The 19861-nt window shown below is 53.3% G+C and overlaps 1 protein-coding gene across 1 annotated transcript; it reads right to left on the bottom strand.

The window, feature by feature from the left end:
- Positions 1–829: 829 nt before the first annotated feature.
- Positions 830–12234, bottom strand: LMCD1 (LIM and cysteine rich domains 1; the record flags this gene model as incomplete). The annotated part of the gene is made up of 5 exons (XM_080350723.1): positions 830–988; positions 1645–1860; positions 6272–6604; positions 10643–10898; positions 12146–12234. The coding sequence occupies 5 exons, from the start codon at positions 12232–12234 to the stop codon at positions 830–832; spliced, it is 1053 nt and encodes a 350-aa protein (XP_080206849.1).
- Between the last annotated feature and the right edge of the window lie 7627 nt (positions 12235–19861).

Here is a 19861-nt window from a genome sequence, read left to right as displayed (position 1 = left end):
ATTTCAGGCACAACCTCCACCCCCAAGACAGTTTAGTCTGGAAAGCTGTTCTCCATAAAACTCCTGGTCAAACCCAGCCGAAATAAAGGCCCATACTTTAAATGCCTAACGACCTCCAGCATCGCGGTGGGAACACAATGCTGCTCTGTGCAAGCGCTGCAATCACAGGCAGCGGGAGCTGGCGCTGGGACCGGCCAGGAACGCGCCTGCATTCCAGACCAGGGCTGGAGCTGATGGAGCTGCACCCTTCCCTCCGCACCAGCGTTCGGCCACTCACCCCGTCTGCCAAACACATTGGTTTTTACATTATTGTACACGTCAGAGGAGAAAGCTACAGCTACATGTTGCTGCAATTTTACATCATCTGCTGTCAGAAAGTAATCACCCAGGTTAATAACATTTTTCACACCCATTGCTTTAGTACAGTTCTCAGCAGCCTGTTAGAGTAAACTTCCAGTATGGATTTAAAAAAATAAGAACAACCCTCATTTTTGACCATGATGTAGGTTTAGTATGCCAAAAGTTACTACTGAGATGTGTTATTTCCAAAAGACTGTTGCAAGATCTTAGTCATAAGCAGCTTGGAGAGACTTTACAAAACACAGCACAACACAGAACCTCCTTTTCAGTCCCTCCTGGGCACATACGCCGCGTCCTCCCACCCGCAGGCATACGCTCTCCTTTGCTTCCCCCCAGGGCAATATCCTCGTGCAAGCTGGATGGGATGCAAGGGGCACTTAGCTGCTTGCAAGTGAATAGCCAGGCTCTAATGTATTATTTTTGTTTAACTTTCCCCTTCTCATGTGCTTGTCAGCGCCCCCAGACGCGCTCAGAGCCGCTTGCTCTTGCTGCAGGTCGTGCACAGGAGGCTGGTGTTGTCCAGGGCGAAGGGTTTGCCCGTCAGCAGCGTCTCGCACTCCTGGCAGGCAAAGTGCTTCTTGTGCCAGGCCAGCCCTTCTGCCTGCTGGTAGTCCTCCGAGAAGATGATCTACGGGACAGACAGACAGACAACTGCTTATTTCCACCACCTCACCAAGACAGAGCAGGAAAAAGTGGCCCCACGCCTCCCAGCCCTGGTGACCAGCACCAGAAGGACACAGGTCCCAGGGGACACGGGCAGGTTAGGACACCCCTCAGTTCAGGAAGGACAGGGAACTGCTGGAGAGAGTCCAGCGCAGCCACCAAGATGCTGGAGGGAGTGGAGCATCTCCCGTGTGAGGAAAGGCTGAGGGAGCTGGGGCTCTGGAGCTGGACAAGAGGACACTGAGGGGGGACTCATTGCTGGGGATCAACATGGAAAGGGGGAGTCTCAGGAGGATGGAGCCACGCTCTGCTGGTGACAACCAGGGACAGGACAAGGGGCAATGGGTGCAAACTGGAACACAGGAGGTTCCGCTTAAATTTGAGAAGAAACTTGTTGGGGTGAGGGTGGCAGAGCCTGGCCCAGGCTGCCCAGGGGGGTTGTGGAGTCTCCTTCTGTGCAGACATTCCAACCCGCCTGGACACCTTCCTGTGTAACCTCATCTGGGTGTTCCTGCTCCATGGGGGGATTGCACTGGATGAGCTTCCCAGGGCCCTTCAACCCCTGACATGCTGGGACTGTGTGACCAAGCGGCGCAGCCCCGCGGGTCGGGTCGCCCGTACCTCGTCGCAGCCGGCGCAGCGCGGGCGCAGGCTCTCGCAGTAGTGGCGGCCGCACCAGGCTGCCCCGCTCCTCCAGAAGTAGATGAGGTCGACGAGCGGCTCGGCGCAGCGGCAGCACACGAAGCAGGCCGGGTGCCACTGCCGCGAGTAGCCGGCGCGGTCGGCGTACACCACCGGGCAGTCCCCCGGCACCGCCTGCTTGCAGGTCTCGCAGCGCTGCAAGGAGAGGGAGACGTCAGCACGGGGCAGCAGCACAGCGGCGATGGATGGGTGTTTACTTCTCGGATACCCCTATTCATGTCATCTTTTCAACGCATCATTTGTACAAGTTAGCAAAACATGACAACACACTGGCTGAGCACATCCACAACTCTTTCCACTTCCAAATAGCCTGAGGGATCTACTGTGGTCCTGCTTGAGACCCCATAGCACTAAGGAGGACCGTGGCAATATTAAACATTTAATTCCAGGACTGCCAACCCATGTGGCTTTGGTTTTTGTTCAAGCTCTAGCTCTGTATGGGAAACTTCAGAATACCCAAGCTAGACTTCACAGCTTGGAAGGCCCAGCGAACACACCAGTCTGAAATGAGGGCAGCGAGGTGGCAGAGCAAGGAAGAGCTAAACCAAAGAGAAGGGAACAGCTGCAGCTTGAGAGAGTGCTGGGAAAAGCGCCTGAGTTGTGCAGAGGGGCTCTGCCAACGCCGAGCACCGCAGGGCACCCGTGGCCAACAGCACCAGCGTCTCCAAGTCTACTGCCCCACAACCCGTGCAAACATTTGGACCAGTGCTGCGTATGGACAGCATGTCAACTCTAATATAATTAGAGGTACGTGTTTGGCAGCCTCCCCTGGAACACTGTTTACTTTCTTCCAGCCAGATCCTCGGGCAGGTAAGAACAGCACTACCCCCCCAGCTGAGTGCCCAGCCTTTGGGACCCCCAGCCTCACACCGACCTTTGCTAAAATCCAAAGACTGCCCAAGAAAGAGTTAAGACATCTTATAGTGCAGCATGTCAAAGATGTTATTTTGCATAGAGATCAGGAACTTTGGTTTTTTCCCCTCACTGTTTTTTAGCATATACATCTATGCATAAGACAGATGTCACTCTAGAGATTTCAGCACAGTGCTTTCAATTTATAACAGTCCAAAGAAACAACTAGATTTGACTAATCTGAAGATTAATTAGCATGTATGCATATTACACCCAAGACCAACTGGGTTTACTCTTTATCTGCGCCTGCAGAGTAATGCTGCAATTAGTTAAAGCAAGCCTTAAAGCTCTCCTCTCTGAAGCTGACAGCTGAAGGGCTGTTATTTAAGTTCTCACTTCAGCCTGGATAGTCCAGGCCAGGCTAATTGCTGCTGAGTCTGTGCTTTGTCACTCCCAGAAGAAACTCTCTCAAGTAGCAGCTGGAGTCTCTTCCAGCAGTGCCCGCGACTGCACGGCCGGGCTGGTGTCCGCAGGGGAGCGGGACGGACGGCAGGGGTGCGGGACGGACGGCAGGGGAGCGGGACGGACGGCAGGGGAGCGGGACGGACCGCAGGGGAGCGGGACGGACCGCAGGGGAGCGGGACGGACCGCAGGGGTGCAGCAGGGCAGGGCAGCTGTGCTGCGTCCCTGATGCCACCACAGCCTGGGGACCCTGCGCTGGAAGCACAGGACCCCCAGGGATCCCCCCTGCGCCAAGCCCAGGGAAGCAGCAGGAGGAACGGCTGCACCGAGGGCACGGGGCTTCTCTGTGAGCTCTGCAAGCGTCAAATTGCAGAAAGGTTTTCCCAGCACATCCAGCCCCTTTTGCTAGCTCACAGCATCATGCTAAAAAGACCGTTCTTTATATCCGAGGAGTTTAAGAAAACTCATTTCTCCCTTTACGGCAGAAGGTTCCAGGTCTATGTACACTCACCAAGCAGCTTTTCTTTGTTTGTCACTATTATTTCTAGCACACCAGGCACTTTGCTACTGCTTCCTCCTTCATTCAGTCCAGATTTCCAGTAACTGCCTTGCAGTGGTTCCACCACACTGATGGGCACCTCCTGTTCTACCAGCAAACCCCGCACGGCAAGGAAAGGCAGCACATGAGGAGGCAAAACATTTCCTGGCCTGGCTTTGCTGTGGGTCTGAAAGGGGAGATGTGGGCTCCACAGCTCCCTCCACGGTGCAGGGTTTCAGAGGCGTCCCAAAGGGCTCCCGAGACCCCGGTGTCGGTGAGGGCGGGCGGTGAATCCTGCGCCCACGGCAGGGCGCTGAGGCCGTGTGCTGCCCCGCACCCTGACACCGCCCCAGGCACCACATTTGGGTGACCGGTGGCACCAGAGCCCTGCAGCCGCCTCGGCGCTGTCACCCCATCCATCCAGCCCAGCTTATCTCACAAGATCTAACAGCAAGAACAAACACGAGCAGCTTCCAACTCCCAGCTCAAGTTTCTTGCCAACAAGAACTGTTAAAAGAAATCCAACTGGTTTTGCTGTTTGTTTCTATGGCAGTTATTCACAGGGCTTTTCCTCAGCATCATGTAACTTCCCCGCCCCCCGCTATTTAAACAATAAATAATTTACAGCTTGGTACTCCATCTCCATTGTGTAGGGAGAGGAGTGCAGACTTCATTAGCAGTTACCAGAGGTGTTGGCCAAGAACGTGTCCCTTCTCCTAAGCTTTCGGAACTCGGTCTCCGCACCCACGGCTCCCGCAGAAGGGGCTCCCTGAGCACTCACTACAGCGCCTCAAGCTTTTTCGGGACAATGGCTGATTTTCATCAACTGTTCAGGATCTGGTTTGATTCCACCACAGTGGCTTGTAGCACCAGCCGCCTTCCCAGTTCTGGGAGGGTTACAAGCGATGTTATGCTGGTGGGGAACGCTCAGCTCGGACAGACATGTCACAGTGACGGGGCCCCGCACCACAGCCACCTTCGAAAAGCTGTGTGAGCTCAGACGCCTTTCTCACGGTGATTTACGCTGGCCCTGTATGTTTTCCTTTCCACACCAATTTCAACACAGCTGGCCCGAGTGTGCAAGAAGGGGTTGAACAGCACAGGGACCACACAAACGCCTGAGGAATCATTCCAGCTTGTTTCTGGGTGCAGCACTAGAGCTTTCTGCATTTATTCTCTTCTACAGCAAGGGTGGCGGTTTGGTTTTGTTTTCCCCACCTAATCGTCATAAATCTGCAGCTCAGACTCACACCTTCACCTGAGATAGGGCAAGGTCCGGCTGCTGCTGCTGATTAAGAGGTTTGGTATTCAGACACAAGACCTAGAATTTTAGCACATTTCAGATCTTGGGACACAGTCCATTTGTATCAAGTGATCTGCATTAATTCCTGCATGGGAGATCAAATTAAAACAGGCAGTATTTTGCTATCGTGGGATATCGAAGGGTCTGGCTGAAGACGAGCCCCCAGTCCGCGCTGAGCGGAGCTGCACAGCGCATCAGTCTGAGCTGATCTGCAAGTGCTTTGGAAGCCGTTCCACTTGTCAGCTAGTGCCTCCAGAAAAATGGTGCTTTAAACGATGGAGAATAACATCACAGTTATGTATTTATTTGGAAGAGCAAACTTGCAGTCTAAATAAACCCTCATTGCCAAGATGACTTTTATTAATACATTTAATTGAAACCTTCCTTTTTTGGCTATTTCTTAGCTTAAATTTCCTTGTCCAATTCAGTATTTTGTTGCAACAGTGAAAAACTGTCAGTGTACCAGCAAACTCTGACAGTCAGATGCACGTTAACAGAACAGGCGATGTGCAGGGGAGATGGCATCCGATACAGAGTGAGAGTGAAAACTGCTCTTAACCCGGTAGAATCTCAGTGCCTTAAAAACAGACACCATTTCTTTCCAGTTTTAAATCCTCTGTTGCAAGTTACCCAAACAAGGAAGGGCCAGAACACAATTTTCACTCACCACATTTTATGATAAGCGTTTGTTCAGCAACCACAGCGGCCAGGCCAGACAGCACGAGGAGAATATAAATCTAAGAGGATGTCAAGAAATCTCAGCTACTTCCCTGTGGAAGTGTATTTCTATGCCCAGAGACATGCACGGTCTGTTCAAAGCTCCCCAGAGTGATTCCAGCCCCGGGAGCACCATCTTTGCATTAATTACGCTGAGCCAGCCCCTACGGTCACTCACGGCCTCTCCACTCGCACCTGGAAACACTCGCCAGCTCACGGCAAAACACTTTCTGCATCAGTAAAGTGCTTCAAGACCACAGGTATCCAGGGACACATCATGCCCAATCTTTCAGGGCTGCCAAGAATCCACAGCCGAAATCACCGACTCCTCTAGCTAATGGCAAATGTACTCACCGCGGCGGCTCCACATGGCTTCTGTGGTGGAGGGAGGTGGGGAAGAAGAGACAACCCCCCTCCTCGCCCCGTTATATGATGTTTGTGCTCAGCAGGAGCACAGGGGGTCCCACCAGGGTCTCAGCAAAGCACATCATGGCACAACCGCCCCGGCAGCGCCGCAGCCCGCAGGAGCAGCGCTGTGAGCAGGGAGCACACCGCCCTGCCCGCTGCAGCCTTTCCCGTCTCTGGCTGAGACTCACTCTGCCCCCATAGTCCCCGGAGCTCAGAGCGGAGCCGGGACGCCCCGCCAGCCCGTCCCCACGAAGCGCAGCACTTACGTAGTGTCCCCCGGCCGGCGGGCGCTCCAGAGCCCCGTTGGTGGCCTCGGGGGGTTTGTCGGCAGCGATGCTCTTGTCCTGCGCCTTCCCCTCCTCCTTCCCGCCGGCCTGGCCCGGCAGTGCCACCTCCCCGACGCCCAGCGCCTCAGCCTTGTACTTCTTGACGAAGTCTTCCATGAGCTGCAGCTCGCCGTCGGCGAGGCCGCGGCACTGCGCCGGGTCCTGGTCGTACAGCGGGAGCTGCCGCATCAGCTGGCGCCGGCGGTAGCACGCCCCGTCCGTCCCCGCCACCGGCTGCATCTCCTTGGGGATCAGCTCCATGTACTGCATGGCCTGGGGTGGAGAGAGCACCGGGGGTTACTCAGACACGCCTGCCCGGGAGCACCAGCTCTATTTGCACAGGCGCTTTGCAAACAGATGCTCTGCTTGCATTGTGGAGCAGTGGCAGAAAATACGCCCCTTCCCCTCCCTTTGAGTTATTTTAACAGAAATAAAAGGCTGAACTTATTCTGATGCAAGTAGCGTCTAAGCTACTCTTCATAATTTCATCCTCAGAAAGGAGCTTGGGTGCTTTGGCTTTGTTTTTTTAAAGAAATCCCAGCCTAGCCAGGAAAGCAAAGCAGCAAAGACTTGCTCCACTAGTTTGCTCCCGGATCCCAACGCCCCTCTCGCCAGCACTAGCGTGCCACTGGTACGGGTGATTTGACAACAAGGCTGCTGAAAAGACCAGAAACCCATAAACACCCAAACCTGAGCCCAGGCACCTTCCTGCTGCCCCGTGCCGGGGTGGAGAGCTCCGGGCACAGGGTCAGAGGCTGCGCCTGAGCACCCCGGACACCCTCCAGACACCCACCAGCTCTACCCAACTATTGATTTTGCAGTAAATGGAATGTGTTCGGTCACTGATGCCCTGCAACGTGGAAAGTAAATGCCAAACAACTCTCCAAAATAGTGTCTCCTGCTCAGCTGGCCACGACCTGCTCCTTTAAAGCAGAGCAAACGTGCTGCAAGGCCTGTCCCGCATGGCAGCGGCAGCGGGACAGGGCTCCGCACAGTGAAGCGGCCCTGCCTGCGGGGAAGGGACGTCCCCACCACAGGCATTTTTCCTGTTGCGGTGTGAGGAGCCGAGGGGCAGCCAGTTGGTTCCCTGCCACCCTGCGCTACAGACCAGCTGCCTTCGATTTGCTTCTGACTGGGTCAGCAATTGAAAACTGGATTTTAAAAACACAGAGAAGCAATTAACTGTTTGCAGTACACGGTCTGGTTTAGTACAGCCTTTTCAATACAGAAGCATTTGTAACAACAGTGAACAAGTCACTCCACCTCAGCTGCCCTCAGGCGGACGGCAGCGTTGCAGGGCATGACTGCCTGAAGACTTGCAACAGGTAAATGATTTAACAGAGGCAGGGCTGCTGCTCGTTTCTTGAGGGCATGTTAACATCATTGCATGCTATGACAGGCAGTGTTGTGTCTCTGCAGCAGCAGAACTGCCACCCAGGAGCTCAGTGCGGGAGGGTTGCTGTTTCGCAGGAGAAGGCGCTGCTGGGGAAAGCTGCAGGAGTGACCTGCTGCACAGGTGGCTTTCATGGACACGAGGGACCCTAACAGGAACTACAGAAAAAGAGACAAGAACTCCCCGACAGCTCCTCCCAGGCCCCACAGAACGGGGATTCTGCCCGTGGTACCTGACAACTGGAAAGAAAAGCAACCAGCAGCTCAGCGCTGCACGAGCCGGGAGATGAGGTGGGCAGACGCTCTGCGGGCTGCGCTCAGCACAGCAGCACCAGCACAGCAGCTATGTGGGAGGATCTCAATTGAATAAACTCTTAATCCTCAACAAGCGCGCCAAGACTAACAAACGCCTGTACCGGAGCTGCGGGAGCACCGTGCGGCACCTGCACCCACAAGGTCTCGCTCCGCTCCACGCCAGACTCACCGCTGCCAATACAGTGTCTGGCTGAAAGTGCAGCTAAAGCAAACCTGCAGCCTGTCTCCAAAGCAGCTGCAGTGCCTCGTGAGGGTTTGCAATCTCTGTTCAGACATGCAGCGTGATTTCACTCCCTGACCAAAGGAAGACTCAAAGTTATAATTGCAGATGTCATAAAAGGCACCCAGAGAATACACTGGGGGAAAAAAACATTTTGACAAAAACTGAAATGAAGGATAATAAAAGGTTATTTCTTCTGCTGCTGTCATATATTAATATGGTCAAACACTTTACTGTGCTGCCTTAGCACAGGTAATTTGGAGGAAGAGCATTTTAGTTTTTCACTGTTAACTACTGGATTTTCTGAGATATTTTATGATCTGCTCTTTCCTCTTTCCCCAAGGACCTTTCATAGCTTCTCCAGGCACCGCTTAATGAAAACACACTCTGAACTTCCTCCTATTATTGGCACATCCACTCCAGGACAACAGTGTTAAAAACAAGCCCCTGCCTGCAGCAGGAATCCACGGGAGCGAGTCGGTTCTGCACCACGGGCCCAGGTCCCTTTTGAACCTCCCCGAGCACGGCTGAGCCCCCGCACTGCTCCGGGGAGGCGCCGAGCCCACCGGCCAGCGCTTCCCAAGGCTGTTCAAAGCTGCTCCACGCGGTCGGCTCAAACCGAGCCGGCTGCCAGGCACTGAGTGCCGCAGCTGTCACACACGTGTCCCCGTGCAGGGATGGACGATGCTGCGGGGGGGCTGCCGGGCTCCCAGTGCCCCCAAACCTGCCCTCACATGGGGTACAGTTGGGGCTCAGGCCCAGAGAAGCAGCAGCTGGAGTCTGGGCATCCATCATGGCAAGGAGCCCGCCTGGCCCGAGGTGCCGGCAGCTCATGGAGCAGTAAAACCCGCATTTCTGATCAAGCCCAGGCTCGATGGCCGAGGCGGGGTGGGGTGAGTGCCACCATTGTTCTCCCAGCCCCCAGCAGCTCCCCGGGGCATGGGGAGGCAGCGGTGGCTGGACAAACATCCCGATGGCTGGACAAACAGCCCCACAAGCAGCAGCACTGTGATTAAACAGGCCTGGGGCTCTCGGTCCCTCATTAACACCCTGTGTCCTGCTCCAGTTAGCAGCCAGGTCCCAGCTGCACGCCCAGAGCAGACTCCATGCCACCCGTCAGCCTTGCCCAGGGAGTGGGCTTCTTTTCAGAAGAAATAATCACTCTGCCTCTTGGGTCAGCCGCTGCGATCTCACATTTGTTTCCCCCATTCTTCTTTTAAAAAAAAAATCTGGTTGCAATTTTCAGCAGCTTTAAGCTATTTGCTTAATTTGAAGAGCAAAAACTGCCCACTAATGACAGTGCACTAGGCGCTGTGTTGGGTCCGGCAGCAGCGAGACGCTGTCCCCGCGGCAGCACCGCCGGCACACAGCACAGCAGCAGCGCTCGCCCCGACAGCAGCAGGCACGGGGACACGGTGGGGCTGGGAGCGTGCTTCTGGATCCAAGGTGTTAATGACTACCTCAGCAAGCAAAGAAAATCAGTTATTGTGCCATTACCATTAAAGCCCAATGCCATAACAGAATAATTTACAAACAGCGCTAGATTTAGATGCGACATATTACTGCTTTCCACATTGATTCAGTTTCCCTGCTTTTAAGACAGACTGAAGCATAATTTATTGAAGTATTTGCTGGAAAAAGTCCTCCAGGTTAGTAGATGTGTCCCAGCCAGGTACCTCCCCGTGCTGGTGGAGGCACAGGCTCACACACAGGTCTGCAAGAGACCAGACTGCAGAAACAAGCAGGACCTCCCTGTCCATGAGGGACGTCAGAGCACAGGGCAGCTCCTCCTGCCCAAATAACCCCAGCTGCTCATCTCCACGGCCTCTCCCAGTCCAGCCCGTGCTGCTGAGAAGCACAGAGAACCGTCTCTGGAGTCACCTGCTGTCCCCTGTATCCCACGGCTGTTACTGCCCCGGTGCCCCTGGGGGTGCGCAGGATCAGACCCCAGCCCGGATGCCCCGAGAAGACCCGGGGGAGCCGCTCCCAGCTCCACCGCGGGGCTTTGGAGCGCGCAGACGCCTGCGTGGGCTGCTCGGGCGTTCACAGCTGGCAGGACAGCGGAGACGGGATCGCTCCTCCGCAGTGTTTTTATTGGACATGGGCTTTACCAAAGTAACAAGCTTTCTAGTTGTAAAATCCATTAAGACTTCTCCTAGAAATGTAAGCAAACCTATAAAAAACAAAAAGCAATCCATTGCCCTCTCTCACCTACTCTGGTTATTTACACAATTTTCCAAAATACAAAGTGTTACGTGCATTTTTTGCTCTGCAAGGCAAACCGTATGTTTTGTTATTTCTCCGTGATAACTTTATTCCAAGCTGAGTTACATTCCCCATTAAGCGACACAACCACCAGCTAAACGCGCCATGGCTTATCTTACCAGCTTCTGGGTGAGCCCCGGGGGAGCCCACTCGTACGTGATGGTGTCGAAGGTGGGGTCCTTCCGAGAGACGATGGGGTTGGTGATGATCATGCGGTTCCTCTTGTAGATGCGAACGCCGTCACCCCCCTTGACGCGGGCGGTGAGCGTGGCGTACTTGGAGTCCGACAGCAGGCGCCCGATTTTGCGGTCGTCCTCCACGTCCGAGCTCAGGCTGTGATCCTCCTGGTTGCATTTGCATGACTTGCAGATCTTCCTGCGGGTGACAGGAGAGACCGTCCTTATGGGCTGAGCTGGGCCACGGGAGGGACAGGAGCACGGGATGGCTCAGCCACCGGGCATCAGCATCTTCCAAAGGTTAAACACAGACTGAGCTTATGGCGTAAGAAAAAAGGCTTTGATGGCCTGAGCCACACGTGAGAATTCAGTGTGAGCGATCCCAGAGCAGGGGCAGCGGGATGGAGAGGCTGCAAACCCCAGTGCTGCCCCAGCACCCATAGGTCCCTGCAGCCACCCATGGGACCCACCACTCCCCCTGAGCCCCAAACCCCCTCAAGCAGCACTAATTCTCCCACCCTCCCCAGTCCCCCACAACCAAGCGCTAGGCTCACCTCTCACAAAGCTTTACCTGCCATTTAGAAAGCGACCACTACAAGAGGAATTGATCCCTGAGTATCTGTTATTTAAATTATAACAGCTATAAACCACACAGATAAATCTCTAAGGCCACTTTCTGCTGGCCAGCTTTTCCTTCAAATGCTAACAGAAAAAGGACAAACTACCTCTGATGAAGCCTCAAGTGTGTGTGTGTGTATATATATATATACACACACACACACACATATATAACCTCAAGTATTTATATATGATTCTATTTCAGCAGGAACCTGGAATACGCAGGATTCAAACCAGCCTTTGAATCAAAAGAAAGCCAACAATGACTCAAGCCAATGGGTGTTTTAAGCAGAGATTTCCATGGGGGAGGTGCTGGAGGCCGCAGGACATGCTTGCAGGACATGCTTACAGCCCAGGACCCTGCGGCTCAGCCTGCAGCCCCCTGCACCCCCCCACACCCCTCACCGCGGCAAACAGGGCCCTCCGTGCTCACAGGAAAGAGTCCCATGTTCTGAGACGGCCTCGGAGGGCACTAATTCTCTTTTAATTAATGACATCTGGATAGCTCCATCTCAAAGCCCCCTTTGTTTCTCCCAGTTCGGGTTGCAAGCAGAGCCGGGCAGCAGCTCACAGCCAAACATACAGCACTGGCTGCTCCCACCACCTACCGATATTGGTGGCTATTTACCTAAATTAGTGTTTTTAAGGGGAAAAACCGAAAATAAAGTATCAAACACCAAGATGTTTCTGGCCAGACACTGTGTCCTCTCTGCACATCCCAAAGCTGCTCAAGTGCCCTGTGGTTCTTTGTGCAAAGTCATCGAGTCTGAACAGGGACAGGACCAAGGGGACAGTGTCGGGCAGGGCCTATCAAGGGCAAGTCGTTACCTCCAAGAATGTGGCTCGAAGCCCGTGCACGCCCCTCTGCAGCGCAAACACGGCACGCCTCTTCCCGACGGCGGCTGGCTCACCGACATCTGGAAAAGAGCAGGACATCACCATTGGAAAGGCTTTATCCTCACAGACCGTTCGGGAGCAGAGCACTAATCCCATGTTTTGTCCTTCGGACGCTGATTCCCGCAGCCGTGCCTCATGTCCTGTGAAGCCTCAAACCCCCGGAACACCGTCTGCCCACTGTCCAGCCCCACTGCGAGCCCACGCAGGGATGCTCAGGGTGCAGGTTTGCACCCTCAACGAGGGAAGGTGGCGTGTCTGGAGCAGCATGGGGAGATGGCACACGCACCGTGAACATGCCCACGGACGGGCAGACAGTCTCATGCACAGCAGCCTCAGGTCTCATTAAAAGGCTATTCCAATTTGGCTTATCTATTGCATTTGAACCTGTGCAAGTCAAACTCCAAGCAGCGAGACATGGACATGCATTGCCACAACCTGAAGCTAAACTTGTTTTACTGCAGCTTGGACCCCCCTTGGTCAGTCTTCAGGGGCTGGAGGATATTTTGGGAACACGGCACATTGCCACCCCTGTGCTGCTGGCTGTGGGGAATGTGCTCATCTCCCCCGCTCCAGGGCTGTGGGTGGTTAAAAAATAAACCCCGCTTTGAGGAGGGTCGCAGGCCCTGCAGGGGTGGCCAGGCAGCGGCTGAGCTGGGGACCAGCCCTAAGCTCAGCCCAGCAGCTCCACAGCCCAGCTCAGACGTGCAGCTGGGGGCGATGCTGGCCGCTGCTCCTGCATCCCGCCCGTCCCAGCACCAGCACCGGCTCCTCAGAGCTCCCGCACGCACCCGGGGCAGCCCCAGCTCTCCTCCCACATCCAAGCTCACATTCCACAGCTTTCCAGATGAAAAGATTGTTTGACGGCACTCAGGCAGCAAAGACATTTAATTGACTTGGAAAATCTAATGTTGCTAATAAGGACAGAAGCTTTTATGAACAGATGGTTCTAGAAACAGCAGGATGCTGGTTTGCCAGTTTTGAGGTAGACGACAAGCCTTTACGTGCCTTTTTCTACACAGAACGATTAAGTCTCCATACAAGGCTGCTCATGCTCGAGAAACCCAGCCCAAAGGGTACGAAGTGGCCCGTTTCAGAGACTGCTGCTTCATTCGTGTCGCAGCTTTCACCTGTAGTTTTCCTCTCATTTTCCTCCTGCAGTCTTTCCAGATGTTTTGAAGCCACTGAAAAGACCTCTCACCACAGGAGTTCATAAAAATACACCTTAAAAGTGGCCTTAACACACATACTCCCCCCGACTCTAATGTCCCAAAACCCAGGATATTTCTGATTCTTCAGCTATGTGCCAGTACCCAGAGCTGATAAAGACCTGGAAGATCCAGCACAGACCACGACAACCCTGCCAGTTCCAAGCCATGTGTGAGATGTCTGCTGACCGATGGAGGTTTTTAATCAACTCTGATCTTAATGAGTCAGACAGAAGCCAAGTAGAGGCAAGGGACTACGAATGGTTGTTTATTTAAAATAGGAACACCTGGATTAAGTGAACTAATTTGGAAAAGTTTCATTACATACAAGGGGGGAAGCAAAAGCATTGTCAGGAGCAAGAACCAGTACGTGAACCCCCCAAAACAACCTGACACCTCAGCAGCCAAATCAGCACCATTGCAGCTCACAGACCCCTGGGGTGACCCCCGGCCCCGAGCTCCGCCCTGACACAAACCCAGGGCTTCGCTTTGCCAGCTCAGTGTTAACAAGCCCCTTTCTTGGGAATTTATTCCACTTGGTAACTCATCCAGCTTGTCCAAACACAACTTCTGCTTCACAGCCCTGGTCCAAGTTTAACCGAGGTTAACTGCTCTTTACTCAGACACGCACCCGAGCCTATTGGCATCAACGGGTGATCCTTGCCTTTGTTTTAATCAATGAAAGCTGATCATCCATTCCATCAGGACAAAACTGAACAAGTCCTCGCCCCGATCTCTGGCCACGTAGGGCTCCAGACACACAGAAGCGCTGGTCGCCACCGCTCCCACTCGTGTGCTGCTCCAGCCGGGGCCACAACACACACCTGCGTGACCAGCTCTGTGTCTCCTGGGAGCTCTTGTTTGTGGGTGTGGGCAGCGTGACCCCTCACTCCTCACCACGTGAGCCGGCTGCCGGTCCGAAACCACAGGAGAACATCTGGCGGAAGGGATGGGAGAACTGAGAGGCTCTACAAGGCAACACATGGCTCCTGAGATGGCTCACCAAGTCTTGGGGACATCCCTGTGGACCTGAGCCCCCGGCACACAGGGACATGGCACTTCTGTCCAACTGCTGCATCACTGCCCCGTGAGCCCAGACCCCTGGGGCAGCATCTCCCGGGACAGCCCGGGCACATCTGGGGGACACGTCATCCTGCTCCCCCAAAGCGGAGGAGTCTGGGCCACTCTCGTTTCCATCTCTGTGCAGGGGCCAAACACAACAGGAGCCGCTGCCCATTTTCTGGGCTGCCTGGTCAGCAGGACTTCCTGCCCAGATACGGAGCTTCCCCTCACCGCTCCGGCTCCTCAAACACGCATAAAAGGAGACGTCTTTAAAAAAAGACACTGCAAAAACCCCAAACCCAGTACAATAATGTGGAACAAATGCTCACTGACTATCTTAGACTCCACCTATGTCCAAGCCCATTTGGTAACATCAGTATTAAATGAAGAGATACAAAAGTTCAAGAGCTTGAAGACACTTGTAATGCCTTTAAAAACAGCCTATGTCAACAAACTGCTTGGAAGAAAAGCAAATTCTCACCATGACTAGATATACAATGCATTTTAAGAGTTCTGTTTTGGCTTTTTGTGCCTTATAGCATTCTTGCTACTAAAGGAGAAAAAACAAGTCAGTGCAGAGGAAATTCTTAGGTAGTGAAATGATAGGAAATTGAGGCCATTCTACCCACAAAACCATTTCTGAACAATCTCAGGCATACGGCAGTAATACCATGGTTCGCTGTCCTACTGGCCAAAGGCAGGGCCATCCCAGGGTTGGGAAATAGCCTATAATGAGAAGAGACAAGTAAAACACCCAAACGTGGCTCCAGGCTGGTTCAGCGCGGGACGCTCTGGGAAGGAGCGCCGAGCTTCCCGGCGGTGCTGGAGGGACCCCGGGCACAAGCTCCGAGCAGCTCAGGGTCCAGTCCCACCCACAGCCCAGCTGGGGCTCCGGAAGGTTTTCCTGGTGTATCATCGCCCCCGGACCAGCCCAGCACACCTTGGCAAACCACCCTTTGCCAAACATGCTGCTGAAGCTGGTCTGGCACTTGGGTTTGTTGAGATGGGACTGTCCTCAATGGCACATGGAGAAAAGAGTTTTCACACCTACACGACTTGAAAAATCTTTCCAAGAAGAGGAAACTTCTTTCTGCTCTCCTCACAGCCAGTTAATTGCCAGAGATTTGGTACGTCCACAAAGAAGAGACTTCAGACTAAACTCCAGTGTTTCCCCTGGAGGCTCCTGTAGAAACAACCAGGCTCATGCTACAGGCAGAGGCCAAACTTCCAGACCGCAAAGCGAGTGAACTCAGACACGCCAGCACAGCGCCGCAGGAACGCCCTCTCCAGCCAGAGCTGCAGCTACACAAGTCCTCTCCTCCTACCTACAACTGGATGTGTATGGACACAGCCCCACCAGCTGCCACAGTTTGTGGTCTCCACATCCCAGTGTGAAGTTGGAGCAATAACCAGCTCGCTGCGAAGAGCATGGGCAGCAGGACGGCTGCCGAGACCCTGCAGGCAGGGACAGGTGGCTCAGGTGTCGTGCAGAAGAAAAAGAGCCTTGGGATGTACTTAACATCTCTCCACAGAAGCACAGGGTGGCCCCAGCGCCCTGCTCCCAGGACGCTCCACGGCAAACCCCACTGTAATGTTAATATAAAATGTTCACCGAGCTTACAAGGCACCTGGCTAGGGAGAGCCAGCACCCCAACAGCTGCTTCTGCAGAGAGCTTGCTTTATCTTGGGTCCCTGCAGAATCAAGGTACTCTGAACATCAGGAACACACATGAACCCCCAGCAGTGTTCTGCTTTCCTTAACAGACCTTAGTGAGTTGGATACACAAGAGGAATCCAGCCCAGCAACAGCAGACTGGTGTCTAACGCAGCTACAGACATGCCTGCAGCACAGTCCCCGAGCCAGGGACACCCACTTCTGCTGACACTGCACAAGGGAAGTACAGCCAGGAGCTTGGCACTTGCTTTTTGGCAATACTTAGGTGGTTTTGTTGCTGTGGGTTTTTGTTTGTTTGTTTTTCCTCCTTTTGCTACTAGACTGGTCCCTACACCATCTCTCTTCAGCCGCACACAAGGCACAGGGGCAAGACAGTCTTGATAAATTAGTTGTGACCTCCCGCAGTGTGTGCTACGTGTCATGAGACCACAGTACACACTTGGTTAAGTGACAAACAAGGTGGAACAGGAAAGCAGAGCCAGCTCCAGCTGCTAAATCAGTCACTGTACGAAAGGATAACCAAAGCAAGGAGATCCTTATCTGGTCAGGGATGCTCAGACCATCCTCCCTTGGAAGACTCTTCCTTCCTCCTGCATATCCACAGGGACCTTGGTCTAATCACAAGAAGAGTCTGTGACAGTCATGCAGATGGGAAACAGAGACCCTGAAAGGCCAAGGTGTCTCCTAGCAGGACAGTTTCAGCATCAGCAGCACAGACACTATGCACCACATGGAAACGCAGGGTGGCTTTGGCCAGAAGAGAAGGACACCTGCAGGGCCACGGGTCCAGCTGCAGCTTCACCTGGAGCTGCATCCTCAGAGGAACTTGGGCCTGAAATAAGGTTCAGAGTTTTGGCAAATTGGGCCAACGCGGTCATTAATCACAGGCTGCTGCGGACCCGCAGAGCTTCCAGAACACACACCGGAGCAGGAGCTCCCAGGGATGGGACGAGGACCCCGCTCGCTCCAACTCACTGTGCGCGATGCTGGAGAGGACAAGCGCCACCAGGGCAGGTTCCCGAGGGGCTGAAACCCGTGAGACTGTCCGTGTGGCACTGCTGTGAGCCCCCCATCGCCCCCCACCGCCCCGCGGGCTCTGCGCACGTCCCAGCTCCAGACGGGACCGCCGGCGCGGGGCCCTCCAGCTGCTGCAGAGGTTTCTGGATCCCCGAAGCACCGATTGCACAACACCTTATTTGGAGACCAAAACCGGCAACAGAGACACGTAACTACCTCAAGTATGTTTTCTCCTCCTTTTTAGGAAGGAGAGAGGAAAAGCTGGTTTCCAAAAAGTTACTGCGAGTTGACAGGAGCGCTTGAGAGCCGAGGTCCCCATTTCAGACGCTCCCCCAGCGCCCACCTGCAATGGAAACCTGGGGTGCAGCCTCTGAGGAGCCTCGTGCAGCATCGGCATCCGATACCCTACCCCACTAAATCACAGCAGAGCGCTCCAGCGAGGCCGAGGGACTACGGGAACATTCTGGGTGGGGTTCCTCCAGCTGCAACGAATTGTGGAGATTAACAACTCTGAGAAAGTCCCTTGAACAAAGAGAAAGGGAAAAAGTCACTCGATGTTCACATGGGTGGGACCAGTTTGCTCAGTACAATTGTTGAAGAGTTTCAGGATATGGAAGGATAGCAATTAATGTGCTGTCATTATACAACTATAACAGAGCTAGGCTTGCATAATAATAGGGAGCTAACTCAAATTTCCTTAAGGATTTCCAGTGAGGGTGTAAGTGTTTACGTGTGACAGAGGTACCTGCAAGCTCTGGAAAAGTTCACCACCACCAGTTAAAGCAAAGAACTATTTGCATGGGCTGCAGCAGAAAAACCAGCCAAGCCCAACAGCAAAACATTGGCACATCCAAGGAGCCGGGTCCGAGGTAACAGCAGGAATTAAGTCAGACTCTACATACAAAAAGCCTTTTTGGTTGCATTTTCCTTCCTATTGCGGGTCCAGCAGAGCAGACCTGCAGCAGCAGCGGGGACAGAGGCCAAGCTGGGGACACGCACACCATGACACTGCCCTGAATTCAAGGCAACAAGGACACTGCCATGCCAGTAATGACCAGACCCTCTGCTGCTCCCCCAAATCTGCCAGTAACTGCAGCTACCCCAGTTCTGTGCACTACTGGGTGTCTTCACTAAGGTGTCAGCATTTCAAAAAGCTTCATACAGAAAAGGTAGCCCAGGGAATAGAATATCCACTCTGAACTAACAAGAAACATGTCAAATAGTCTCACTCATGTTTTAATTTCCTAATTCAGGCTGGAAAGCAGATGCACTTGAAGAAATAAGTTTCTCAGTTACCTGGTCAAGTTAAAGATCGTTTTTCCCTTCAGTGATTCCTACGCTGGCCAAAGGCTCTCAGCAGTCCCACAGACCCCAGCTTGCAGGCGATGGTGTGAATCCCTTTGATTTTCACCTGGCCAGTGTCGTGAGTGCATCCCAGCGCAGGGCAGCAACTGCACCGCTGCTCTGGCATCCTTGTACCACCGCACACCTCTGGAAAACCCAGTTTTGTTTAGATATTTAAACAAGTAATTACTTTGAGTCCTAAAACACTGAGTTCAGGCCCTTGTTCCATGCAGAAGAACCTAAATCTACCATCTCCTGGCTGGTGAAAGTCTCCTTTGGGGGGCTTAGCTTCAGCACCTTGATTCATGCTTTGGATGGGCAACCTGTCTTATTTTCCTAGATGCTTTCCCACCCTGGAAAACCTCAGAATTGATTCCTTAGGGGAGCTCGGGGCTGGACTGGGGCAGGAAGGGGCTCCTCAACAGGGCCCGCAGGTGGAACGAACCGTGCGAGGGCAAACGGCCCTGAAGTGCAGTAATCAATAGATACACTGGCTACTGTAAGTTCCACTGAGAACAGCAAGGGATTGTTTTGATTTATTTTCTTCTCATTTCCACAGACAGAAAACATCTATTGTAATCGTGACCTGATCACAATTTGTGTCCCTGCCAGACTCTGAGCAAGCGGCTATCCAAATTACCACGCTCACAGGAAAAAACCAACAAACCACAAAAGACTGTCTTTCATCTCAAATTCTCTCTATAGGATTTATTTAAGTCACCAGTGAATGAGTTGGTATTGTCTGGAATACTGGAAGCACTTATTGATATTAAACTTTGCAAAGTATGAAGCTTGTTGCCTTTTATTTCAGCAAGAGAGACCAGGCAAAGGCACCAATGACTGAGGAAACTATTTCAATGGGGTGCCAGATCTCAACCTACAGAACAAGAAAACAGCACCAGAGCCCCTGCAAATATCTCACTCTTCCGAGAGCGCATAGTTGGCAGCATTCCTTTCTCCACTAACAATGTGTGAATTAACGATAAGAGAAGGGCCAACTGCAAAAAATGAGATGAATAGATTTTTCCACAAGCAAGCCAGTGCTTCAGACACCAGGTCTAATTAAAAAAGCAAACCAAGCTGTGAGTGGGTGTATGGAATGGGAAGAAACCACCCAAATTTAGTTAAACAGCAGCTGTGCCGAGTTCGGCACTCTCAGGTGAGTGTCCTGGTGCCATCACCGCTACCTGTGTCCTTCCCACCACTGACCTGACCCAGGAACGAGGGACCCTCGGTGCACCCACACTGGGCACGTCAGGAGCTGCTCCCGTCCCATTGCTGTACAATAGCCCCGATGGGTCCCCTCAGCATCTCCTCAGCTCTACCGTTTGCATTTCACAACCA

The sequence above is a fragment of the Nesoenas mayeri genome (assembly GCF_963082525.1).
Source record: "Nesoenas mayeri genome assembly, chromosome: 10".
Classification (NCBI taxonomy): Eukaryota; Metazoa; Chordata; class Aves; order Columbiformes; family Columbidae; genus Nesoenas; species Nesoenas mayeri.
The sequence above is the reverse complement of the archived record's forward strand: the minus strand, read 5'-3'. Positions and strand labels throughout refer to the sequence as shown.